Here is a 27,570-nt window from a genome sequence, read left to right on the forward strand (position 1 = left end):
AAAAACATTGAGTCATTTTGCAAAAATAGTAAAAAAAAAAAATATATATATATATTTATATATATATAAAATATATATATATTTATATATATTTATATATATAGAATATATATATATATTTATATATATTTATATATATAGAATATATATATATTTATATATATTTATATATATATAGAAAATATATATATTTATATATATATAGAAAATATATATATATATAACACAATACTGTCTGTATTGTTGTCTGACCCAGCTTCTCTAGAAATTCAGTGGCAAGGTTCTTCATAACTCCTTAGATTTGGTTCATACCCCATTTTACTGAATTTATATTTTACTTCTAAATTTGTACTTAGGACATCTGAGGAAACAGGCTATGACATTTTGTTTCTAATCATTTTTGGGATAGGCAAGCATCTATCAATGTGACTGATTTCAAGTCAAGTTGGCGAAGCGGACTGCCTTTTTTAGCCATCATCCAAAACTTACGACCAGGTCTAGTTGATTTGGAGAAGGCAAAATCTAGAAGCAATAAAGAAAACCTGAAAGAGGCTTTTAGTATTGCAGAACTGGAGCTGAATATTCCACGGCTTCTTGAACCTGAAGGTAAATGATCTGCTTGTTTTTGGTCTTTGTTATCAGGAGTGAGAGTAATATAATCCTGTATGTGTTGACTTGTAATACAGGAAAAAATAAGGCTATGCTTAAGTTTGAAATGATCTTTATTTGATCTTTACTGTAATGCTCAAACCTGAGGTTCTTTATTTTATAACACCAACTGTACTTAAGATTTGTTGGATTTTTGAATTGGCAGAAAATGCAGGAATGATATGTAGAAGAAAGGGTATGAAACCTTCCTGTTCATGGGAGAAACTTCTTCATTAGTTTGATATGTTATATTAAAACATTCCCAAGGAAAAAATGTTCATTACATATTAATTTCTGTCAATGGTATGTTAACTGAGCTGCTGTGAAATAAACATGTTTATGGTAATGTATTTTAATAACTGCAGTATAGCGTGTAATTATGTGATCAGGCCTAGAGGGCTGTGTGATTATGTAAATGGTGTATTGGCTCTTGTAGATGTTGACATTATGAATCCGGATGAAAAATCAATCATGACTTATGTGGCTCAGTTTTTGCAATACTCCAGGAATTTGCCTGAGTCTGAAGAAGATATGCAGGTATGTAATGTGATTTATCACTGAGGCATTTTTAGATGCATTTTTAAATGAACATGCATCATAGATGCCAAGAGTATCAGTACTTTCCTTGCACAGTTTATAACCTGACTCAGTAACAGTTAGATAGTAGATCATGGTTTGATACTCAGATTCAGCTACTGACAGGGTTGAATTGGCTTGGACCATATGATGTTCCTGTGTGGTAGTCAAGTCTCAATGTGATAGATTTTTGATGATACAGGTGGAATTGCTGTGCAGGTTGGCTTGTTTTTTCATTTAACTATTACAGAGGACATTTTCAAGCCTGGTTGCCTTCATGTGTGCTCTGTAGTCTGTATGTAAATATTGGGGTAAAGGCAGACAGATTTGCAAATGTGCAGAACAACCAGCTTTACATTTAATAGCTCTCATGTAAAGCAGACAGAAGTTGTCACTCACAGATCACACTGGTTAGAAAACCAAGTTTTCTATTCTCTATATTCTTCTATGACAGTCTATGTATTAATTGGTTATTCACATATCTCCATACTGATACTCTGCTTTCAGTAGGACTGCAGTCAGGCTCTGCTTTTGACGCCTTCATATATCCAGGTGCCAGGTTTAAAACTTTGGCCTTGCTCTGTAATAGTCCCTGACCCAAAACTCATTACAGTCCCCAGGAATTATTATTTGTTTTTCAATAGCTTTGAACAGAGTTTGTCATATGCTCCATGTGTGTTGTTTTATGGCACAATGTAAATTAAAAACAAAGCTTGCAAAATCAAAAAATGAAATTTTCTGCTCTAATTACCAGGAAAAAGTAAAGGAGGCAGTGAGCTGGTTGGCTGCACAGGAGGAGAAGTTAGCAAAGTTGCTGATCGACACAGAGAATGAAACATATTACCAGAAGTACAAAGTAAGTTGCATTTCATATTTAACTGCTTTTGCAAAAAGAAATATTAAAAATATTCCTAGAAACATAGCTTTTCATCTTCATTATCTAAACTGAAGTGTTGAATAAACTTTTAAACGAGTTGGAAATATGACAATGAATTTGATAAATGCCCTCAAATTATTGAGGGAAGAATAGGATAAAATTTCTGTTAGGAAACAGATATACGCTGCTTGGTTTCTGACCAGAGTGTTTTTAGAGTGAGTAAAGTAGTGTCTTTTAATTAATTGACATAGTTGAAGACTTGGGCAAGATTGAAGCACATTGGCCCTTTACAGGGTTGCCTTTGCCATTTCTGTGGTAATAATAACAGTAGGTTTTACCCAACTAGTGTTGTAGTGGAGTAGTTGAAATGTTTGCTGTAGATTGTGCCTGAAGTAAAGTTTTCTTTCGTTTACATTGTAGCCAGAGTTTGTAATAAAATGTCCCATGGGGGACTGTGAGGGGAGGAATTTTCCCTTTCTCTTGGTGGGAGGGGAGAACCATGTCCTGACCGCAATGACATTGTATTAAATATAGATCTTGCTAGTGAATGGCACCTACAATTTCAGACCCAAATACTGCCTGGAGACAAGTATGCCTCTTTCCTGCTATCTTGCCTTTCCGTGCATCACACCCTTTGAAGTTAATGGAAGTCATACCAATGTGTTCAAAGGCAGTACTTGGCTCCGTGAGCTTCCATCTGAAGTCTTCTATGAATTACTCTTCCTTTTTATCCCTAGGAAATGATGTCATTTATGGAAGCATTTAACCAAGAAAAAAAACCCTTTCTGCCTGTGTTGTTGTCAAAACGAAGTGAAGCTGAACTGAGTGAAAGCCAGCAGCAGATGAGAGAAGAGTGGGATAAACTGATCTCTCAGGTCAGAGGCATTTCTAGCTCACTTCATTACCAGCACAATCACGTTTGGTGGAGAAGCCTAAGTCTAGCCCAGGAACTTGAACAGGGAAAAGTGGGGAGGGGGTGTACAGTGCCTAAGAGGAGGCAGAAAGTTACTGTGTATTACCCTTCTGCCTCCTGAGCATCAGGAGATCGAGACATCTGTGAAAAATAGACTGCATCTGATTATCTTTGAGCACTCTTCTGATCAAAGTTTTTGACCTATTTATGCTTAAAAGGTTCTTTTGGGACATAATTATGGCTCAGATAATGATGCAGCTGGGAAAAGTGTGTTAATATATTCTTTCCCACAGCAGGGATAGTGACATAGTGAGATCTGGTTGGTCAGTGCTTTGCAATGAGGTTGGCTGTGTTGTCCACCTCTGCTGCAGGTGGGATGTGTTGGGCCTTGTGGGTAATTGCTCTTTATGGAAGAGCAAGTTCCCCTGTCAGCCCCGTGATGGAAAGCTGTCCAGAGCATCCCTGGTTCCCCTCTATTTTGCAACTAATTTACTGTAAATTTCCCTGTGGCTGGTCTGTGAGATGGTAACCAGCCAAGGATAGTTACTGCCAAATTCTCTGTAGTGTTACAGAGATTACAGGCTGGACCAAATCTGGGTCTCAGGTAAACATAGCTGATTTGCAGCTGACTTCACTGGAAGCTCCTTTTCTAAATGGTGAAAGGTGTTGTTTTTTTTTTCTGGGATGTCTAAAGCAGCAACTTATGGAGCATATATCAGTATCTTGGGGATGGGGAAGAAAATAGTAGTGAGAAATTTAATTATTTGTTTTCCTTTTTAAGATTAACGAATGGAAAGCAAAGCTGGACCAGATGTTGCCCTTCCCTCTGGATAGCATTGAGGCCTGGCTTCAGGAGGTAGAACATCTGCAGGCAGAAGATTTGCCTGATTTGCAGGACCCGTTTAAAGCAATGTTTGTCTTCAGAGAAATAATTGTAATATTTAAGGTATGCTGATCATAAAGGAACATTCTGCTTCAGTCTGACCTAGCAAAGCACTTGTTATGGAATTCCTATTTGACATTTTGGGAAGTGATATGGATATGTTTATCTTCTGAAGATGAAAAGCTCTTCTGAACATACCTTTGAACAATAATGAGTTTAATTAAATAACTGCATGGGTATATAAGGAAGGTTTCTGATTTCACTGGGGTGAGATTAGATTTGAGTACTATCTGAATGAGTAAATTATGGTATTCTTTTTTTATGTGGTTCCTGCAACTTGATTGTTTGTTAAGTAATAACACAGGGTAATGCATCCTTATCTTTAAATCTATGCTTAATACATACCTATTCAGAAAAGCACTTGGGCTCAGGGTTACATTCCAGTGAGTTCACGCAGTTTGTGTGTTTAAAGTTAAGTATTTGCTGAATCACTCTGTAATTCCATTCAAAGCAATGGGAGGTATTTTGATAACTCAGAACCATACAAGGTATTTATTCTGATCTTGAAATCTTTACACTGATAATAGTTTAAATATCCTCTTGACTTTGAAAACTTTAAAAAGAGTAGATGTGTTGATGCCTGGTTGATCATGATAATGCTATGCTTGGTTTTTTTTATGAACAAGGGGGAAGCTAGATGTTTTTGTGACATGTCCTTAAAGTGAATTTGAAAGAATGGGAAATAGACATTCTTGTGAGTGGCTTGATAACACCACTTTTTTGTACCATTGCTAGTTGGCTCCTGATATGAAAGAGGGCTTTTTAACTGATAACAACTTTGTCAGACCTTAGCCATATGATCTATGATTTTTGTTGTTCAGCCTAAGTCAGTAAAGCATTTCTAAGAATGAGACAGGGAGAGATGTTGTTGGTTTAGGTGTTTCCTTTTTCCCATTGAATATGTAGATAAAATCATTAAGTTCCTTAAGAAGAAGAAACCCAAGCTACTTAATTTCTGTGAAATTCACTTATCCTGATGGAAATACATTCTGTTGAGAATTTTTTTCCCCTCCCTATAGTCAGTCCTTTTAGTATATCTCATGTAGGAATCTTGTTGCCAAGGTGGTGCCTTATACTGGAAATTTTACTTTCACTTAAGATCTTGGAAATTACCCACCAATGCTCATGACTGTCTGACTGGAATAGTATTAAGGTTACAAAATCAAGTGTTTAAAATCTATGCACTATTTTTGGGGTTGAGGGCTGCCCCAGGATTCAACCTCTTCCATGAACATGCTTTGTGGCGGGTTTTATTACATAGAAATGAACTTGTAGTGTATTTCTTTATATGCCATTTATGAATATGCTTATATTCTATGCATTTTATGGTTTATTTTTACATAGACAATTTGATGCTGAGACACACGCCCATAAAATGTTCCCCAATCATGTGATACCGGCCATCAGAGGCTTAATGTGATATGCTATCAGCATGGTGTTAGATGGAAATTTATTGAGTGGTCAAATGAAGTATTAAAAAAGTGTGACATAACCTGTTGATATTCAACAGGTTTTGCTGCCAGTCTTTGCTAACACATAGCAAAGAATAACTTAATATCTTGAAAGTGTTACAATAACACTTTTTTGTACTAAAGATGATAGTGAAAGTGCGGAAAAATATGATGGCATGGGTAGTGTATATTCATGTTCCTTATATTTAACTAGATGCTCAATGATAATAGAAATCAGATAGTACTGCACTAAATATACGCTTTAGAAGGTGATGAGGTAAATACTTTCATTGCACTTTAGTAAGTAAAGACACTGGAAGATTGCCTTGTGCTGACTAGTTCTTAATAGCTCTCACTCTAATGGCAGGTGACTTGCAGATTCCCAGATGAAATACTCTAGATTAAAATGAATGGCTTACTATGTCTTTTTCTTCCCAGGGCTTGATGGATTGTTTTGATTCTCACTTGGACACCCTTCAATCATTTAAGAATGAAGATGAGAAGAATATGCCACTAGTCTTGCCTGAAAAGTTAGAGGAAATGAAAAGAAGGTTGTGATCCTCAAATTCCCTCTACTTTGACTATGTTGTATTCTAGCTCTGCTATTGACTTGCTCTGCTATTCTGAACAAAGCACATAACTTATCCATGCCTTGCAGAAAAAGAGTATTTTCCACCTAAGCACAGATTAACTGTCAAGTGGAGCAATCAGGTTCACTCATGGGTCCAATGAATTTCTAATTATGTGTACAAAGTGGAGCTCATTGACAGGACCTTTTCAGATGCCCTTTGCTGGTGTGGACAGGAAACACCCCCTAGATGTAGGAAACATGAATATTTTGAATGTAAAATTTCTCTGGGTGTGGGGATTCTTTCTCTGATTTTTAATTTCCTCTTTTTAAAATCACTGAGATGTACAGGTTGTGCAACCCTATATAGCTGTTGGAGGGTATTTTCAAAATGACCAGTGAATCTGTGTCTGTAACCTGAGACCCTTTGACATATAGATGATAGATGCCACTTTTCTGGTCATTTAAGTTTTTTTCGTAAATTGAGCAGTCAGTATTGACTCAAAATTGTTACTACTTAAAAAAAAAAAAATGAACTGTTGTTATCTTAAAATTTTACTCCTGTCATAACAAAATAATGTTTACATATATGTAATTCTGATTTTTTAGGCTTAAAACTCAATACATTAATGCTTTCTATATCCAATGATTTTGAGTCAACTTTTGGAACGTTTCACTGTTTGCAGATTTAGTAATATTTGTTTCACAAACTCCAATACCTTTCTTGAATACCACTATGGACTGTGCTCAGCTATTGCCAATGAGGTGATGTTAAAACTAAATATCTGGGACATGAAATATGGGACAAAGGAGTCTGTGGAATCACTGCTGGAAAATTGGAATGTAAGTTTAAAATATATGTATCACACCTTGACAATAATTATTTTTCCCCACCTCTCTTTGATTCAAGCTTGTGTCTGTCCTCATCTGAAGATACTACGATAATTGGTAGAAGCATGGTAGACTTGTGAGATCTGGGATTTATGCAAAGAAGGACAGGTAGACTTCCATAGAAGCTTTCTCCAGGTCTTTCCATTTTCCTCTGAGTGAGAGTTCTTTCTTCAGTTTGGAGAAATAGAGCGAGTTGTGACTGTAATTTTCTCTCTGCCCTTTTTTTTCTTTATTGGGAAGATTTCTTTCTTTCTAGACTATTTATAAGGCCAGCAGTAGCAGCTGTTCCCTAACTCAGACCTCTCTGGGGTAGGTCAGTAGTTGCTATTTTCAAAAACAACAGTTACCCACAGTGCTGGCTAATACTGCCTTTTGCTGTTGCCTCTTCCTTTTCCATCTTCCTTACCTCCTTATGCTTTGCGGTGAATATGAATAGTCTTGTTTTGTTATATTTTGTGCTTAGATCAGCTTCTGAGCTCAAGTTATTAAAATGATGCCACGTGTAGGCCTACGGGAGGGGATGGATTACCCTACACCAAATACTGCCAAAGATGCATCAAGAGTAGAGGCAGAGAGATGAAAATGCTGATGCCATCGATTTTGTCCCATCTCCAGTTTATGGGACTTCCATCTTAGTGGAATTTCTAAAGAGTTTCTCAGAAGCTTTTCAGACTGGAAAATTCCTAGTTAAATTACTGGGAATTTCACCAGCATCAGTACTGTGGAAGGAAGCAACAAGAGGTTGTATAAAATATCAGTTTTCCTGAGCAGTGTTAACCTTACCCTGTGGTGAGATGGGAATACAGAGTTAATCTGCACTGAGTTTCTTGATTCAGTTGGTTTCATAAATACTTATTATCATGTTATTGCTCAAGTTGTGGTTCGTGGTCTTTCTCAAATTGATAGAATATAGAACTTTCCCAAGGAGTTTAAGGCTTATTCCTGGCTCTCCCTCTGGTCCCATGATGTGTGGTTGGGGTTGAGTGGTGGCATGGTGGCTCAGGTTCATCATGGCCACAAGAAAGGTTGTTTTGTAGCCTGCTAGGTAGGATGTTTGTAGGAGTAGGGAGCTCTGGGGTGAGATGCAGCTCAGACAGAGAGGGACTGAGGATGGTCCCTCATTCCCTGGATGAATGTTCAAAGCACAAGTCTCCTCCTCTGCTCCCATTTCTTCCTCTCTTATCCTTTCCATCCCCAGTTTGGATTTTACTTGATCTGTGGCAGGAACGAGGCACATTGGTATTTCTGTGCATGCAGGGAAACCCACCTTTCACTTTCATCACTTTTTTGACTTGTGACTAAATATTGCCTGACTTGTTCTATATGCCATTTCTTAATATTGCCCTACGGCTGTAATTTTTTGAAATAAGCAGTCCTGATTCATGCGCGGCTGTGACTGAGGCAGTGACATTCAGGAATTAATATTCCCATTTAAGTTACTCACTGTACGACCAGAAAAAAGATCAGGTCTGTTTCAGACTAAAGGGTGCAGATGAGTTGCTGGAGGGACATTGCTCAGTTTACATTTAACCTGCAGGTTATAGGCTTATGTTTAAAAAAATGTATCCCAAGCTGCATTTCCTACCTAGTTTTATGTGGGTTAGTTTACCCATGCCAATTACTTTTCACTTTGGGCAGAATTTCATTGAAGAAAAGAGACTTGAAACTCAACTAGAAACTGCTACTCACATCTGTGAAGATTTGAAAAACAAAAACATAAGCGATCCTGACTTAGGTAAGTTTGTGCACATAAATTGATATGAAGACCTCTATTTTGAACTGGTGTGCTGTCACCCGTTTTAATTTCCACTATGTTTTGGGTAAAATACTGCTTCTATGAAATTAACCTCTCTGTTTCCAAATGTATAACAAGATTCCCTATTTGATGTCCTAGCTGGAGATCCTCAAGAAATTAGCAAACGTTTTAAGACAGTGGAGTCAAAGATTTCTATGTGCAGAGACTATATTTCCAATGTAAATACCACCCTACAGAAAGTCCTGTGTTCCTGGAGTAATTATACAGAAAACATCCACTTACTAAAGACATGGCTGGAAGAAAAAAGAAATGAGCATCCAAAAGAGGTATGTGGTTGGATTTCTCTTTGTAATGACAGACAGAGATACTTGGAAGCCTCCCCGAAGGAAAGCATTATACATGACAGTGGTTGTTGTTGTTGCTTTTCTGTTCCCCATTTTGGAAATAAACTTTTGGCAGAGTTCTGCTTTAAATGATTTCAGTGCCTCTGTCTAGATCCCTTCTGAGATCCTGGCAAAATGGAATTCAGTTCATGGTTCCTTAAATGAAGCTGGGAACCATCTCATTGAAGTCAGCAAAGAGCAGGTTGGATCAAATATTGCCAAAGAACTGAAGAAACTGAACAGGAGATGGGCTAAGTTCATCAAGCGGACACACTTTGTAAGTTACAAGTTTTGTATGACTCTCTTGCTTATCAGCTAGCTAATCAGAGGTTAATAAATCTTTTAGTCAACTAGGTATTGCCAGTTTTAAAACAGGAGGAATAGAGAAGACACAGAGGCATCCCATTCTTAAGTCTTTGTGACTCAGTTAAATGCTCTTTATGACACAATGGAAAATGTTCCATTTTTTAATGGAAATTTTAAAACCACTTATAAAAGGAAATCTTATTGCAGGATAAACCTCCTTATTCAGTTCTAGAGATGGAAGTAATCAATTTGTTAAGAGCTTGGGAGCCTTTGCTAAATTGTATAATCTCTGCCTCAGCTAGTAGAAAGTAATTATTGCTGGATAGATATTTCTAGGGTTCTGCAACTTTACACCAGCTCACTTGACAGGTTTTTAGTCTACTGTAAATTCCTATTCAACCTGCTTAATGTTACATATATTACATTTCCTAGAATACTTTCACAAGAACAATATTTTTGCTCTGCCTGGGAATATTAGAGCTCTTAATTTTCTAAGTTGAGCCTTTCATTGACATTTATTAAAGGTTCTGCTGTGACAATAAAAGGTGACGAAAAATTAAAATGTTTTTGTAGGAGATGAGCTTAATGAGAATGCAAGAAGATCAAAGGAAACATGTTCCCAAGTGTAAGAGAAATCCCGAGTTTCCTAGAAAAACCTGTAGTAAGAGATACTTTTAGGAAATACATTCAGAAAGCAGAGATAAAGAGGCCTCTTCCACCGTTACAATGGCTGAAGGACTTCAGGAGTTATTTTTCTGGCATTGCTTGTGACATTATGGCTGTAACGTAGGGCAAATGCTTGAGCTCTGGCCTGTGACTGCCAGTACCATTAAACTGTTAGCATGCTTCCTGGTCTGGATTTGACCAACACCAGCTGTTATTCTGTTGGACAATTCCCTGGCATAGGCTGGGGGACGCTGCAGCCCAGGAGTTATTCACCATCGTAGTGTGGCCGTGGCTGCTTGCTTTATAGGGGAGGGGGTGGGCCATATGGGCACAGGTTGTGCTGTGCTGCTCTCAGGGTTGAAGAACCGAGCTTCACATGATGTATTTACCAGCATGTTTGGCATTTATTTCTCCTTTGTTCCCTGTTGGGTTCAAAAGCTGGAAAGTAACCTAAGTGGTGACTGTGTTGCAGGAGAATAGTGGAGAGACCCATGAACCAATGATGGGTATGAACATCTTACCCTGCTCTTTGTTTATAGCTTGATGAAGAGAGCACAGATGCTGCTGAAAAGACCAGGAAGCTTCCGGGGAGCCTGGAGAAAATTGAAGAGCTCCTTGAAGGTGTGGACAGCTGGGCAGGGGAGACTGGACACCTGCTTGGCGAGATCGGTCATGAGGGGCCTGTGCGACCTGAGATGGAGGAACGTTTGCAGGTGAAAATGGAAATACACTGCTTAAAATACTTGTTCATCAGATTCTCATCTTTCAGCACAGATTAGTGGCTGGGGTAAAACGAGCCATTATCAGTGAAGCAGACATGAATGTGGATTTTGTACTCTAACATTGGTAAAAATTCAAGACAATGCTAGTGTTTTGATGTTATTTGCCAGGATCACTCCCAGATGAGCTATAAATGATTCTTCCAACATCAGTGAGTCCAGATGACAAGCAAGTGCCAATGAAGTGCTGTTGGTGCCACTGATCAGCAGCTTGCTCTTGAGTGATACTAGTTACTCTCTCTTCAGCACCGCATTTACAGCAGACTAAAACTTTGCAAGGTGCCAAGTTGAGAATTTCCCCTAGTCATACCATGCTTTCTATCGTCTACCCTGCAGTGCAGGGAGGAGGTTTGGGACAACTTGGCTGTATTCAAGGTTTACCTGTCAAAAACCAGAATACTTGAAGTATTTTCAGCAGCATGCTGGGTAATTTGTGCATCTTGGCTTATAGGCAGTTGCTCTAAATATCCACAATGAGCACTGATGAATTTCTTCTTACTTCCACTATCTCTATTGTTTCCCATGTCTCTCTGCCAAGGGTTACTGTTTCCTCCCCCTAGCAGATGGCGGGTGGAAATCTGTATATATAACTCAGCAGCTTCAGTACAAAGTCTGATTTTTCACCTGCCAGTGGAGGTGAGACTGAACAAAGGTGCCAAGCTTTGCACTGGGGAAGCTGAAGCACTGTCCTATGTTGCCTTTTGCTATTTCTGCAGCAAGGCCAGTATAATCTAATGGTAGGAAGGTGACCACCAGAAGATGGTTTGATTGGAGCCCTTCTGTCTAATGGCTAAAATTAAACTGACATCTTCTTTGATACATTAAATCCATCTACAATAACTGTGAACCAAAATTAGTGTTAGTTTACTTTTGGTTTGTGCCTTCTTGCACTGTGTTTAGTTGACAGGAGTGTGAGCCTATAAAAAGAATCTATTCATCTTTTCGTAATTGTGGGCCTATGTTTATAAAATAAGCCTCATTGCAGTGTGACACTAGTTTGTTAAAAACAGCGAAGTAACAAAAGACCCCAAAATACATCCCCCCAAAATGTCACTGGTATTGTATCTTTATGTCTGTGAGCAGAAGAGATCAGGTTGCTTATTACCTGTGGTACAATAGGTTGAGATCCAGAATAAAGCACCAATTATCATTAGAAGAATGCTAATTGACGACTTCAAACAAGAAAATGTGTTGAATATTCATAGACCAAACCAGCTCTAATAATGACATTTCATGATAAATATTTAAATATTGCACATTACTTTTGCATGCAAAATACCCAGCTGCTTCCTGCCTTTTAGTACTGAATACGGCAAGAAAATTTGAGCCTTGATATTTGCTTACTCTTGGATGACTTCATAATCAGACAATGCATATCCAAATGTGTGGTTTGTACATTTATTTGGAGTGCTGTTTGGATGGGAGACCATGTTTAAAAAATACTTCTAATTGGCTCTGAGGCAAAGACATGGGAGGTATCACATTGACAGAAAGACTGTTTCAGCAAGCAGAATCCCCTGTGGATGGCAGCAGACACAGAGATTTTGCAGTGCAATTCACTGACCATAACTGGAATATAAGATTTTTCCTTGACCAAATATTGATGATCCATGATCAAAGTTGTTTTTTTCATTCAGTTACTTTAAACAAAAAGACATAAATACTGTAGAAGCTTCTAATGCTTTTCATTCAACCAGAGCTTGGCTGAAAGGGGAACCGCATGCCAAGAACAAGTTGAGGCAGCAGAAGAGATATTGCAATCCCTGACACAAAATGCTTCAAGTCAGGTGTCCCAACAGCATTCTTACACTGCTGGGCTGCAGACACGAATTAAAGAAGCCAGAAACAAAATAGAGGTACTCCTTTTTTATTGCTACTGTACTTTATACACACACACGTCTCTAATTTTAGCATTATGTGATTAGGAGGACTCTTTTTCATTGATGTAAAATAACAAAAGGGTTTATACTATTGGAATCAGTCTCCCAGACTCTTGCTGGGGTGAAAACTAGAACATTTCAAAGATCAATATATCAACTTGAAAAGCTTGAGTGATGTTATGAAGCAATAGCTTTACGTAATTACTGACACTCAGGCATATTCTGAATAATCTTTTTCTTCTAAGGCTGTCATGGGTGACATGAACAACATCTTGTCCAAATCTGAGAAGAGACCCTCAGAGAAGGAGGCTTTGCTCAATTTTGAAGAATCCCAGAAAGAACTTGAGGCCTCCATTTCAAAGGCTGTGCAGCTTGTCAGTCAAAAATTAAGTCCTGAAGAATGTATTTCAAGATATGAGGTGGGTTTGTTTACTGAGCTAATTGAATTTGAGAATTTCTTAGCGCTATTTACTATCTAAAAGGCTAAGGTACCACAGTGAGAAAAATATCAGAATTATTTTTGTCGTAGCTATTAATGCTTTTTTCAGCTATTTGATTTAGCACTGCCAGCATATATTAATACAGCAGACAGCTTGAATGAAGAAATGTAAATCAGTATTCAGTGCCCTGTCTAAACTTACTTAATCATACCATCAGAAATCATCATGTTCTGAACTACAGCCATTTTGTTTGCCTGATTAATAATTAAGATTCCCATCAAGAATCACATGCCTGAATTCTTGGACACGTTTAAAAAGTGTGATTATGAATATTGAATCACATCTTTTTCCTAGTGACTCACTGGTAAAGAAAGTCCCTGATCTCAAAATCATAGAATCATAGAATGGTTTAGGTTGGAAGGGACCTTGAAGATCATCGAGTTCCAACCCACCTGCCATGGGCAGGAGCACCTTCTACTAGACCAGGTTCCTCAAAGATCCATCCAGCCTAACCCTGAACACCTACAGGGCTGGGGCCTCAACAACTTCTCTGGGTAACCTGCTCCAGTGTCTCACCACCCTCACAGTAAAGAATCTCTTCCTAATATCTAATCTAAATCTACCCTCTTTCAGTTTAAAACCGTTACCCCTCATCCTATCACTACACTCCCTGGTAAAGACTCCCTCCCCATCTTTCCTGTAGGCCCCCTTTAGGTACTGGAAGGCCGCTGTAAAGTCTCTCCAGAGCCTTCTCTTCTCCAGGCTGAACAACCCCAACTCTCTCAGCCTGTCCTCAATAGGAGAGGTGCTCCAGCCCTCTGATCATCTTTGTGGCCCTCCTCTGGACCCGCTCCAACAGGTCCACATCCTTCTTGTGTTGGGGGGCTCCAGAGCTGGATGCAGTAATCCAGGTGGGGTCTCACAAGAGCAGAGTAGAGGGGCAGAATCACCTCCCTTGACCTCATGGCCACACTTCCTTTGATGCAGCCGAGGAGGCGGTTGGCTTTCTGGGCTGTGGTCGCACATTGCTGGCTCATGTTGAGCTTCTCATCCACCAACACCCCCACGTCCTCCACCTCAGGGCTGCTCTCAATCCATTCTCTGCCCAGCCTGTATTTGTGCATGGGATTGCCCTGACCCATGTGCAGGACCTTGCCCTTGGCCTTTTTGAACTTCATGAGGTTTGCACAGGCCCACCTCTCAAGACTGTCCAGCTCCCTCTGGATGGCATCCCTTCCCTCCAGCGTGTTGACTTCACCACACAGCTTGGTGTTGCTGGCAAACTTGCTGAGGGTGCACTCGATCCCACTGTCCGCATTCCCGACAAAGATGCTAAACAATGCTGGTCCCAGTACAGACTCCTGAGGAACGCCATTTGTCATTGGTCTCCACTTGGACATTGAGATGTTGACCGCAACTCTTTGAGTGCACCCATCCAGCCAATTTCTTGTCTACCAAGTGGTCCACCCACCCATCAAATCCCTGTCTGTACCATTTAGAAACAAGGATGACGTGTGGGACAGAGCGAAATGCCTTGCCGAGGTCCAGGTAGATGACATCAGTTGCTCTTCCCTTTTCCACCAGCACTGTAACACCGCCGTAGCAGGCCACCAAATTTTTTAGACACTATTTTCCCTTAGTGAAGCCATGTTGGTTGTCACCAATCACCTCCTTATTTTCCATGTGCTTCAGCATAGTTTCCACGGGGATTCTTAATTCTAAAAGGAAAAGCAGAAGGGTCATCGTTGTGGGTGACTCTCTATTGAAGGGGGCAGAGGGACCAATATGCCGTCCTGACCTGCTTCACAGGGAAGTCTGCTGCCTCCGTGGGGCACAAGTCAGGGATGTGTTAGACAAAGTTCCTACTCTAGTCGACCCTTCTGATTATTACCCTCTTTTAGTATTTCAGGTGGGCAGTGATGATGTGGGAAGAAGGAGCCCAAAATCAATTAAAAGAGATTTTAAAGCCTTGGGAAGGGTGCTCAAGGGATCGGGAACACAAGTAGTGTTCTCCTCTGTCCCATCAGTGGCTATCATGAGTGAGGAAATTAATAGGAAGAGACAGCAGATCAACTCATGGCTTTGGGACTGGTGTTACTGACAGAGCTTTGGGTTTTTTAATCATAGGTTGCCTTATGAGACACCTGGCCTGCTGGTGGCAGCTGGGATGAGCCTGTCCCAGAGGGGTAAAAGAATTTTGGGACAGGAATTAGCAGGGCTTGTTGACAGGGCTTTAAACTAGATATGAGGGGGGAGAGAGGAATAACTGGGCCTGTTAGGTCTAAACTCAAGGGAAACACGCCAGGGCTTGAGGGATGGTGGACTAGCATGGGCTCTTACTCTACCATTTCATTTCAGAGAAGCGATAGACACCTAGGAATTATAGAAACACCTGAGAGGGGCCTGGTAGGAAATGGGGCCCACACTCACAAAAAGATGTTCAAACCATTAGCTCATCTAAAGTACATCTATACCAATGCAAGCAGTATGAACAATAAACAGGGGGAGCTTGAAGCCATGATACACCAGGAAAACTATGACGGTGGCTATCACAGAAACGTGGTGGGATGCCTCACAAGACTGGAGTGCCACAATTGAAGGCTACAAACGCTTCAGGAGAGATAGACAGGAAAGGAGAGGTGGTGGAGTGGCTGTGTATGTCAGAGAATGCTATGAGAGCTCAGAAATTAAGTATAGTGATAACAGGGTCGAGAGTGTTTGGATTAGGATAAGGGTAAATAAAGGTGACGTCGCTGTGGGAGTCTGCTATAGACCTCCCAACCAAAGCAGTGAGGTGGACGAAGCCTTCTATAAGCAACTGGGAGAAATATTGCAGCCGTTTGCCATTGTACTTGTAGGGGACTTTAACCTCCCCGATATCCGCTGGGAATACAACACGGCAGACAGGGAACAATCCAGGAGGTTCCTGGAATGTGTGGAGGATAGCTTCCTCATGCAGCTGATAAGTGAGCCGACCAGGGAAAGTGCCCTCCTAGACCCGCTCCTTGTGAACAGGGAAGAACTTGTGGGGGAAGTAAAGGTTGGAGGCCGTCTAGGGCACAGTGATCATGAGATGATTGAGTTCTTGATCCTTGAAGAAACAAGGAGAAGGGTTACCAAAACTGCCACCTTAGACGTCCAGAGGGCAAATTTTAATCTGTTCAGAAGACTGCTAGACAGAATCCCTTGGGAGGATGCCCTGATGGATACAGGAGTCCAGGAAGGATGGACATACTTCAAGAAAGAAGTCTTAAAGGCACAGGAGCAGGCTGTTCCCATGTGCCAAAAAACAAGTAGGCGGGGAAGGAGGCCAGCATGGCTAAATAGGGAACTCTTGCTGGATCTCAAAAAAAAGAAGAGAGTCTATGACCTTTGGAAGAGGGGGCAAGTCTCTCATGAAGACTATAAAGATGTAGCGAAGCTGTGCAGGGAGAAAATAAGGAGAGCCGAAGTGCAGCTAGAGGTCAACCTGGCTCCAGCTGTTAAGGATAATAAAAACTGTTTCTATAAATTCATTAATAACAAAAAGAGGATTAGGGAAAATCGCCCTCCTTTATTGGATGCATAGGGAAACATAGTTACAAAGGATGAGGAAAAGGCTGAGGTGCTCAATGCCTACTTTGCGTCAGTCTTTAGCTGTGCAACTAGCTGTTCCCTGGACAACCAGCCTCAAGAGCTAGGGGACAGGGAGGGGAAGCAGAATGAGAGCATCACGATTAAAGAGGAAGAGAACAGTGACCTGCTATGCCATTTGGATGCACACAAGTCTACGGGACCGGATGGGCTACAGCCAAGAGTGCTGAAAGAGTTGGCAGACGTGCTCGCCAAACTGCTTTCCATCATTTACAGGAAATCATGGCTAACTGGGGAGGTCCCAATGGACTGGAGGTTGGCAAATGTAACACCCATCTACAAGAAAGGCAAAAAGGAGGATCCAGGTAACTATAGACCTGTCAGTCTAACCTCGATACCAGGGAAGGTCATGGAGCAGGTCATCTTGAGTGCCATCAAAACCCACATAATGGGCAACCAGGGGATCAGGCCTAGTCAGCATGGGTTTATGGAAGGCAGGTCCTGCCAGACGAACCTGATCTCCTTCTATGACAAGATTACCAGAATATTGGACGAGGGAAAGGCTGTTGATATTGTATACCTGGACTTTCAAAAAGCATTCAATACTGTCCCTGATACAATTCTCGGGGAAAAACTGGCTTCGCACGGCCTGAATGAGCATACGATCCGCTGGATCAAGCACTGACTAACTGGAAGGTCCCAAAGAGTGGTGCTCAATGGATTTAAATCCAGCTGGCGGCCGGTCACAAGTGGTGTGCCTCAGGGCTCAGTGTTGGGACCATTTCTGTTCAACGTCTTTATTGATGATCTTGATAAGGACATAGGGTGTATCATCAGCAAGTTTGCAGATGACACCAAGTTAAGCAGGAGTGTTGATTCCTAGGAGGATAGGGAAGCTCTACAGAGAGACTTAGATTGGATCATTGGGCCAACATCAATGATATGAGTTTCAACAAGGGCAAGTGCCAGGTCCTGCACTTGGGCCACAATAACCCCATGCAGCGCTACAGGCTTGGGGAGGTGTGGCTGGAAAGCTGCCTGGCAGAAAGAGACCTGGGTGTTCTAATTGACAAGTGGCTGAATATGAGCCGGCAGTGTGCCCAGGTGGCCAAGAAAGCCAATGGCATCCTGGCTTGTATTAGAAATAGCATGGCCAGCAGAAGTAGGGAGGTGATTGTGCCCCTGTACTCAGCACTGGTGAGGCCACACCTCGAGTATTGTGTCCAGTTTTGGGCACCTCAATACAAGAGAGATATCGAGGTGCTGGAGCGAGTGCAGAGGAGGGCAACGAAACTGGTGAAGGGCCTAGCAGACAAATCATATGAAGAGCAGTTGAAGGAGCTGGGACTGTTTAGTTTGAGGAGGAGGAGGCTGAGGGGAGACCTCATCACTGTCTACAACTATTTGAAAGGACACTGTAGAGAGGTTGGTGCTGGTCTCTTCTCACAGGTAATTAATGACAGAACAAGAGGGAATGGCTTCAAGATCCAACAGGGTAGGTTTAGACTGAACATTAGGAAAGAATTTTTCACAGAAAGGGTGGTCGGGCATTGGAATAGACTGCCCAGGGAGGTGGTTGAGTCACCATCCCTGGATGTGTTTAAGAGATGTTTAGATGTGGTGTTGGGGGATATGGTGTAGGGGAGAACTTTGTAGAGTAGGGTAGATGGTTGGACTCGATGATCCCAAGGGTATCTTCCAAGCTAGACAATTCTATGATTCTGATTCTATCTGCTCCATGATCTTGCTGGGCACACAGGTGAGACTGACTGGCCTATATTTCCCTGGGTCTTCCTTTTTTTACCTTTTTAAAAATGGGGGTTATGTTTCTCTTTTCCAGTCAGTGGGAGCTTCAATGGACCTCTTAAAGGAGTCCTTAGTGATTTATCAAAAATTGGAGTGCCCAAAGTCTGTGTTGCCTCATCTTGCAGAGCAAGTCCTTGGCAGTCATGTGCTGGGAGCAGTGCAGAGCCTCACTCCAGGCCATCTCATAGGGTCCCATCACACTGGTGCAGACATTTCACCTGCTTTCTGACAGGCACGTGCGCATTTTCCCTAGAAATCATGCAAAGTTCAGGGACTTAATCATCTTTGATACCAAATTTGCCCCTAAAAGAGAAGTTACAAGGACAGCATCTGCTTTTCTCCAAAAGGCATACACTAATATTGTCTGCAGGTATGCAAGGGTAGAGAATGTCTTCATACTGATGCATACAGGGGCCATCACAGCCCATACATGCAATTTCTACGTGCTTTATCCATGGTTTTTTTATACTATTGATGTAGTTTTATTACATAAATTCTGTTACATTCAGTTCTGTTTATTTTTCATTGTGATGCTTTTCTTGCAGGAAGCTTTTAATGCTCTGGGCAATAAAGTTCTTGACAGATTTTTGAAAGCAGCTGAACAATTGAAAAATATTTCATCTGATCACGAAAAGCTAATAGTGGAAGAAAAGAGTAAAGATGTTCGTAAAAGATGGGAGGTGAGATAATATAGGAAAGAGAATCCACTGTCTGTTCTCATTAGGCCTGGCATCTTTGAAAATCAATTTTTTTGTCACAACGTGTTCTGATATTTTTATTTGCTGTGTAATAGCATCTCACCAGGATAATGTGTTTTGAATTTTACAGGCAGTTCATAATGAAATTATATCCTGTGTCCAGCTCATAATAGAAAGGGAAAAAAAGAAATTTAATGCAACTTTAAAAAAAATCAATAAGCAATTGGGCAAAGAGAAGAAACTCCTAAGTATGGATAAAACCAAAGGGCTCATCAAGGAACATGAGGTACCTGCCACACTTCTTTTCTGCTCACCTGCCTTTCTTTGTGAATGCCTTCTCTGTCCTTCTTGCTCCTTTTATGTACCTTTTTGCAGCCTGCGTTTGTGGAACCTTGTGCTTCGTGTTATGTAAACACAGAACAAAGAGGCACCCGCATTATTTCTTTACCTTTTTTGACTGCAGATATTAGCCTCCTTGCAGACTTTTAGAATTACCTCCTGGTTATGTGGATGGTATCTTTCTTCCCTTTTTTTTTTTTTTTTTTTGAGAGCCTTGAAGCATTAAAACAGATTTAGCTGTGCAAAGTGTAAAAATAGGAAATTTTTATGTGTTCTTTGAGTCCCTTGATTTGTTACAGTTGCATAGCTGGTGTTAGGTGCCTTCAGGTGAGAGTATCTTCTCACAGTGCAATAGCCGCACTTTACCTGTGTGTTTGTGCTGCGTATAAATGGGCAGGGACATGCCCACAGAGTTAGACTAAGACATTCATGTTTCACTTGCCAGGATGAGTCATCATGAATCTTACATGTTTCATAAGGAATGGGTTTTATACCTCATTGCTTCTAGTGTTTTCCTTCATCCTCCTCTTTGAGATACATTGGTGTGGCCAGTTCACCACTTATAAGGGTAGGAAATTTCTCTCCTGATGCAATCCTGGTCTCCACTGAATTCAGTGGAGTTTTAGTCTTTACTGCTCATGGGTTCATGTTCAGCAAATATTACATATGCAAAAGTGAAGAGAAATAAGTGTTTTCAGGTGCATTCGTTCTGCTCATATTTTTGTTAGATTTTTAGTAGATACTGATTTCACCCTGGAAGGTGTAATTGTTGATAGGGAATATTTTAAGTAAATTTTCCAATTCTGCTTTTTCTGTAATCAATGGGACATGTATATCTGATGTCAGCGTGAAGAGGACTTGGGACCAAAGTAGTAAATAACAAATTTTGAAATCAAACAAGAGGCAGTATACTCTTGTGAATGCAGCTGGGGAATGTGTTGCCAGAAATCCTTATTTCTTTCCTGGATCTATTTGAAAAAGAATCGAGGGGAAATAAATGTTTCTCTCCTGGTTTGACAGCTTATGCTTTACGTGCCCTCATCCGATAAGACAATGGAAATAAAAAAAATGTATGAGAATAATTGCATCTCCTTATGACTTAATATGAGTAATTATGTTGTTTTTCTTTGCTTAGGCCTTTTTTTCACATGAAGGCAGCCTGAGGGAACTTAGAAAGTCATTAGAAGACCTTAAAATATTGGGAAGACTATCAGAAGAAACCATCCCAGGCATACAGACACTGACTGCAGACTGTGAACAAAAGCTAGAAAAGCTTCAACAAATTGTGGCAGATACTTACACAGCCCTGCTGTCTCGTGCTGGAAAAGGACAATCATCTAAGAAAGAGTGGGTGACTGAGTGCATGATGTGTTGTAGTTTCATAGAAATCAGATATATGGATTTTGTGATATTGTAAAGGTACCATCAAGTACATTACTATGTACATTACTATGGGCAACTGTACATTTAAACATTTAGTATTACGTTCATAAACTAGCAAGTATAATATTTGATTACCCTTCAACAAAGCTGCACTGTTTTTAATCATTAGCCAGGATGTCCTAAATTAATCATTAGCTTCCATGTCACGGAGACATGGTGGATTGGCTCCTATGACTGTAGTGTTGGAATGGAAGGATACAGGCTATTTAGGAAGGACAGGCAGGACAGTCAAAGAGGGGGTGTCTCCATCTATGTCAAAGACCCACTAGAGTGCATGGAGCTCCACCTGGGGGTGGATGAGGAGCCAATCGAGAGCTTATGGGTCAGAATTAAAGGGAGGGCAGGGACAGGTGGCATTATAGTGGGAGTCTGCTACAGGCCACCTGACCAAGCACTAGTCCTTATGGGGGTATTCAACCACCTTGATATCTGTTGGAGGGATAACACAGCAGGGCATAAGCAATCCAGGAGGTTCCTGGAATGTGTTGATGATAACTTCCTTCTCCAAGTGATGGAGGAGCCAACGAGGAGAGGTGCTGTGCTCGACCTTGTTCTCACTGACAAGGAGGGGCTCATGAGGAATGTGAAGCTCAAGGGCAGCCTTGGCTGCAGTGACCATGAGATGGTGAAGTTCAAGATCCTTAGGGTGGCAAGGAGGGTGCACAGTAAGTTCACTATCCTGGACATTAGGAGACTTTGGACTCCTCAGGAATCTGCTTGGCAAAGTACCATGGGATAAAGCGCTGGAAGGATGAGGGGCCCAAGAAAGCTGGTTAATATTCAAGGATCACCTCCTCCAAGCTCAGGAGTGATGCATCCCAAAAAAGAGGAAGTCAGGCAAAAACACCAGGAGGCCTGCATGGATGAACAAGTAGCTCTTGGACAAACTCAAACACAAAAAGGAAGCCTACAGAGGGTGGAAGCAAGGATAGGTAGCCTGGAAGGAATACAGAGAAATTGTACCAGCAGCCAGGGATCAGGTTAGGAATGGTAGAGCCCAGATAGAGTTAAATCTGGCCAGAGACGTCAAGGGCAACAAGAAAAGCTTCTACAGGTAAGTCAGTGATAAAAGGAAGATGAGGAAAAATGTGACCTCTCTCTGGAAGGAAATGGGAGACCTAGTTACCTGGGATAAGTAGAAGGCTGAGGTATGCAATAGCTTTTTTGCCTCAGTCTTCACCAGCAACAACTCTAGCCACACTGCCTGAGACGCAGAAGGCAAAGGCAGGAATTTGGAGAATGAACCACTCATTGCAGGAGAAGATCAAGTTCAAGACCATCTAAGGAACCTGAAGGTGCACAAGTCCATGGGACCTGATGAGATGCATCCATGGATCATGGGGGTACTGATGGATGAAATTACTAAGCCACTATCCGCCGTATTTAAAAAGTTGTGGCAGTCTGGTGAAGTTCCCGCTGACTGGATAAGGGGAAACATAACCCCCATTTTTAAAAAGGTAAAAAAAGGAAGACCCACGGAAATATAGGCCAGTCAGTCTCACCTGTGTGCCCAGCAAGATCATGGAGCAGATCCCCGTGGAAACTATGCTGAAGCACATGGAAAATAAGGAGGTGATTGGTGACAACCAACATGGCTTCACTAAGGGAAAATAGTGTCTAAAAAATTTGGTGGCCTGCTACGGAGGTGTTACAGTGCTGGTGGAAAAGGGAAGAGCAACTGATGTCATCTACCTGGACCTCGGCAAGGCATTTCGCTCTGTCCCACACGTCATCCTTGTTTCTAAATGGTACAGACAGGGATTTGATGGGTGGGTGGACCACTTGGTAGACAAGAAATTGGCTGGATGGGTGCACTCAAAGAGTTGCGGTCAACATCTCAATGTCCAAGTGGAGACCAATGACAAATGGCGTTCCTCAGGAGTCTGTACTGGGACCAGCATTGTTTAGCATCTTTGTCGGGAATGCGGACAGTGGGATCGAGTGCACCCTCAGCAAGTTTGCCAGCAACACCAAGCTGTGTGGTGAAGTCAACACGCTGGAGGGAAGGGATGCCATCCAGAGGGAGCTGGACAGTCTTGAGAGGTGGGCCTGTGCAAACCTCATGAAGTTCAAAAAGGCCAAGGGCAAGGTCCTGCACATGGGTCAGGGCAATCCCATGCACAAATACAGGCTGGGCAGAGAATGGATTGAGAGCAGCCCTGAGGTGGAGGACGTGGGGGTGTTGGTGGATGAGAAGCTCAACATGAGCCAGCAATGTGCGACCACAGCCCAGAAAGCCAACCGCCTCCTCGGCTGCATCAAAGGAAGTGTGGCCATGAGGTCAAGGGAGGTGATTCTGCCCCTCTACTCTGCTCTTGTGAGACCCCACCTGGATTACTGCATCCAGCTCTGGAGCCCCCCAACACAAGAAGGATGTGGACCTGTTGGAGCGGGTCCAGAGGAGGGCCACAAAGATGATCAGAGGGCTGGAGCACCTCTCCTATTGAGGACAGGCTGAGAGAGTTGGGGTTGTTCAGCCTGGAGAGGAGAAGGCTCTGGAGAGACCTTACAGCGGCCTTCCAGTACCTAAAGGGGGCCTACAGGAAAGATGGGGAGGGAGTCTTTACCAGGGAGTGTAGTGATAGGACGAGGGGTAACGGTTTTAAACTGAAAGAGGGTAGATTTAGATTAGATATTAGGAAGAGATTCTTTACTGTGAGGGTGGTGAGACACTGGAGCAGGTTACCCAGAGAAGTTGTTGAGGCCCCAGCCCTGTAGGTGTTCAGGGTTAGGCTGGATGGATCTTTGAGGAACCCACCATGGCAGGTGGGTTGGAACTCGATGATCTTCAAGGTCCCTTCCAACCTAAACCATTCTATGATTCTATGATTTTTTTTTTCCTTTGTATGTTCTTCAGCTGAAATTTCTTTTAAACCATAGGAACTCCATTGTTGCTTCTGAGAATGGAGAAAAGCCCAGTTCTTCTAAAGAAATTGATATCCTTTCGGTACAGGAGGTAAGAAGTCCATACTTACTGTTAGAAATGAGTGCGATGTCTAGGGGAAGTCATTGGCAAAAGGAAAAAATTATTTCTGTTACTGTTCTTATTGCGGTGGGACCTCAGGCCTCTGGTCAGACATTAAAATAGGAGTGTAGACTAAGTAAATATTAAAAAGTAACATGCAAGTTACAGCACTAGGTATCCTGAGGAGATGTCAGTTTCCAACCTTGTGTTATAATTTGCTGAAGAGTGGGTTACAGCTGAAAGAGTCATGTGTGCAGCTGTGTTCAAATGCAGATCCCACATAGAGTCCCAGTAATTTGTGCCAGTTTTAGAGGACACAGAGGGGAAAAATAGTGAAGAGTTGGAGGCATTTGCTTTAAAAAAACGTGAGGAAAACCAGAACACATGTATCTTCTTAGAAATAATTTCAGAGAGAGAAGATACTGCACTTCATCATTAAGATGCCACAAAAGATGTCTCGTTTAGATAAACATTCATGCAAGCAAGGCTGCAAATGGATCGTCAGGCAGCCTCTAGATTGGTCGTTTATAGGAAGGAACCCATTGCATTTACATCAAGTTTGAAGATCTGTAGGAATTTGCTATTATGAAGGGAGATCTCTTGTAATGCTACTAATATTTTCCATGATACAATTATGAAGTCTGTTCTCTCGTGGGTAAAGTATGAATGTTCTCTCGTTCAAAGTATGTATTGTATAACTAACATCAGCCAGCCTCAGACTGACGATATCAGTATCAGAGGAGTAGACTGTATCCTGGAATCAAGGGTAAGAGACACGTGAAGGCATCTGGTATCAGCAGCCTGACAAAAGCTGCAGAGGCAATGTCTTGTGGTTGGTCAAGGGTGTCCAAGGAGCTGCAGCAAAAATTTTCACAAGTGGCTTGTGCTTGCCAAAGACCCAGCATCTGTGGAAGGAATGAATGACTTGGCTGCAAGTGTTCAAAAATTTGCTCTTTTGGTTTATGATTGAGTTTAAACACATCTTGTATTCATGAATGGTATCTCTCATCTCCCTTGGGACACATGAAGCCATTCCTTCTCTCAGGAGTTCACAGGTGTCTGTTAGTATTCAGTATGTATTGACAGAGCAGAGGTAATTGTTACCTTTTTTTATTTTTACTTAGACCTCAAGACTTGCTGCAGATGTAGTTTTGGAACCAGAAGTGAAACATCACAATGGAGAAAGCTGTGCAAAGAAACTTGAGGAAGGCAGTGATTTGCCCTTGTCAGCTTTATTAGAGAGGTAATTTTTAAAGGATAAAATGCATGTGTATTAAGAGATGGTACTATACTAGACATTCATAAATTAAGAGAGTGTATCAAACATAGGGTGCACTATTGCTATGCAAAAGTCTGTTCTCATTCTGCTACAGTTTACTTAATATTGCTCTGTAATTGCTAAGGAAGCACTATGGTAGCTAAATGCTTGAAACATTAGGACTGTAGCAAGAATACTTGGAGCTATAAAACTTTTTTTTCTGCTCTTTTCTTGGGCCAGAAAAATCTGTATCTGCCTTACCAATAACTTCAAATATTGCAAAATGAAAAGAAAATGTGTCAAGTTTTTAAAGGACTGACATTTTTACGTTCATAAAACTGAACTTAGAGAATGCAGGCAGGCATTCATAGTTGAAAATTAGCCAGGTGAGCAATTTCTCAGCTCTTTTATATGTAGCTTATTTATGCCCATTCATTTGGGACTTAGGTAAAACTATGCCTTCGCAATAGACTGTGCTTATTTTTTATGGTAATCTATTGGTCAGCAAGTCCCAATTCCTGCCATGTTCCAGTAAATTAGAAGTAATATTCTCTCTGAAAATTATTGCATCTTTCTTTAGCTATAACACACAAAGACATAACCTGGAGGAACTTCTACAAATCAGCAGAGATAAAGTAGCATCTGGCTTTACTGATGAAATAAAAGGCACTTCATGCCTTCAGAATAAGCTGCTTGAACTACAGGTAAATATTAATCTTTTAAAATCATAGTTGGTGCCTAAATTGTTACTTTCTCATGTAGAGCCCTTACCTCTCTGTGTTATGTGTATTGCTGAGGGAAAGGGAGCATCCTTACAAACAGGTTTATTAGAAGTAGAAGGGAAATCAAGGGTTTAGCAGTCAGCGAAACTGCATTCCTACTTAACAGTGGAGACTTGGAAGTGTTGCTCAAAGAAGAAATTGGTGGCTCTCAGTTTGTGATGTGCAGGCTGAAACACATCTAATGAAAAAAATAACTAAGGAAAGCAGCTTTTTTGTCATGAGGAGTGGTAAGTGATGGACCATGGTCAGAGCTGGAGGAGTCATCAGAGTTGAACCATCAAATGGCCATGGTGTCTGTGCAGAATGAAACTATTCCAGGACTTACAACTTGATTAGGTTTGTGAGAACCTTAAGGAGATGATAAAAGGCACATAACTGATGTTGGAGGATTTATTTCTGCAATTTTTCAAGTCCTTGCTTGAAAGGAGTACAAAGGTTATGTAGCATCTCACAACTTGGTTCAGTTCTACATTTGTTTTTTGTTCTTTTGAACATAATTAAGTTGAGATATTTTCCGTTCATTCTTGGAGTAAAAATGGCTGAACCGTATCTATTGAACCTTTTATAAAATGGGCCAAGGCATATATGAGACATGGAAATTTTCATCATCATAAGTTGGTAGAGATTTGCATGCAGCTAAAAATGGAGTGTTAAAAAAAAGAAAGCAATAGATACTCTTACTTTTAGGTGGTGTTTTCACTTTTTCTGCAGAGACTCTCGTGACTGTAATTTTATGAACTGTCCAGTCCATTAAGAAATACGGTATCATATTAATGCAATTAATGCTGCATATCTTTTAGGTGGTAGAGAATGAAACCAATTCTGGTTGGACACAATTGGAAAACATCTCATCTACCTTAGAAAATCTTGTGGATGAAGTGCAGCAGGCTGCTATCTCTGATAAGAGAAGCAAACTAAAAGGAGAATGGAAAGAGCTTCAGGATATTATAAGTACCAGGTATAAAATAACAATTCATGATACTAGCTAAGGAATAGTTCATTGTAACTAATGTGGGTATTGTGAAGGGAATAGTGTGTGTTACAGAAAATACCTGCACATTTTTAACCTTTTTTTTAATTGCATAAAATCAAGCTTTTCTTAATTATACTTCGTTTGTATATACATAGCAGATAGTGCGAATTTCTTCAAGAAGCACAGAGCCAGATCTTTGTATTGCCACGTTTACTGTTATTTTCTTCAACCTTTTGGTTAAATTCACTAGGATTCACACTGCTTTTCTTATTAATCAATGGAAAAACTCCTTTGACATCAGAGGGAGGAAGATTAGATCTGTTAGACAGTCAATGACGTTATCTTTGTGACTTTTATACTGTAAAATGTTGAGTGTCGTTTCTTGCTTGCTTTTCCAGTTCATGTTTTGTTACCTTTCTTGTAGAACAAACTCTTTAAGGACTGCTTTGGAAATTGTTTTGCCAATAGAAAATGAATCCATGCTTCTATGTGAATTAGATCAGCGGCTGAAGAAAAAGGACATCCAGCAGTTTAATCTGATGAATAGTGATCTTGCTTATAGGGAACTAAAGGTAAGGGAAAATGCAGAGACTGCACCCTAGCCAGAGTAGTTTTTAATATGTCTGGGAACTAGACAACTTAATGGGATTTTCACT

The 27,570-nt window shown here is 41.0% G+C and overlaps 1 protein-coding gene across 1 annotated transcript in view; it reads left to right on the forward strand.

Annotated features, from left to right (window-relative positions):
* The window catches only part of SYNE2 (spectrin repeat containing nuclear envelope protein 2), a 207,543-nt gene that overhangs the window by 35,190 nt on the left and 144,783 nt on the right, over positions 1-27,570 (forward strand). The window contains 21 exon segments of the mRNA XM_082485681.1: positions 410-606; positions 1,085-1,185; positions 1,979-2,080; positions 2,839-2,976; positions 3,796-3,960; positions 5,847-5,959; positions 6,663-6,819; positions 8,506-8,602; positions 8,762-8,949; positions 9,119-9,283; positions 10,518-10,691; positions 12,455-12,613; positions 12,883-13,056; positions 19,002-19,136; positions 19,285-19,440; positions 20,629-20,840; positions 23,817-23,892; positions 25,026-25,144; positions 25,740-25,863; positions 26,742-26,899; positions 27,339-27,486. Of these exon segments, the coding sequence (XP_082341807.1) occupies positions 410-606; positions 1,085-1,185; positions 1,979-2,080; positions 2,839-2,976; positions 3,796-3,960; positions 5,847-5,959; positions 6,663-6,819; positions 8,506-8,602; positions 8,762-8,949; positions 9,119-9,283; positions 10,518-10,691; positions 12,455-12,613; positions 12,883-13,056; positions 19,002-19,136; positions 19,285-19,440; positions 20,629-20,840; positions 23,817-23,892; positions 25,026-25,144; positions 25,740-25,863; positions 26,742-26,899; positions 27,339-27,486 (3,058 nt within the window).

The sequence above is a fragment of the Vanellus vanellus genome (genome assembly GCF_965231255.1).
Source record: "Vanellus vanellus genome assembly, chromosome: 6".
Lineage (NCBI taxonomy): Eukaryota > Metazoa > Chordata > Aves > Charadriiformes > Charadriidae > Vanellus > Vanellus vanellus.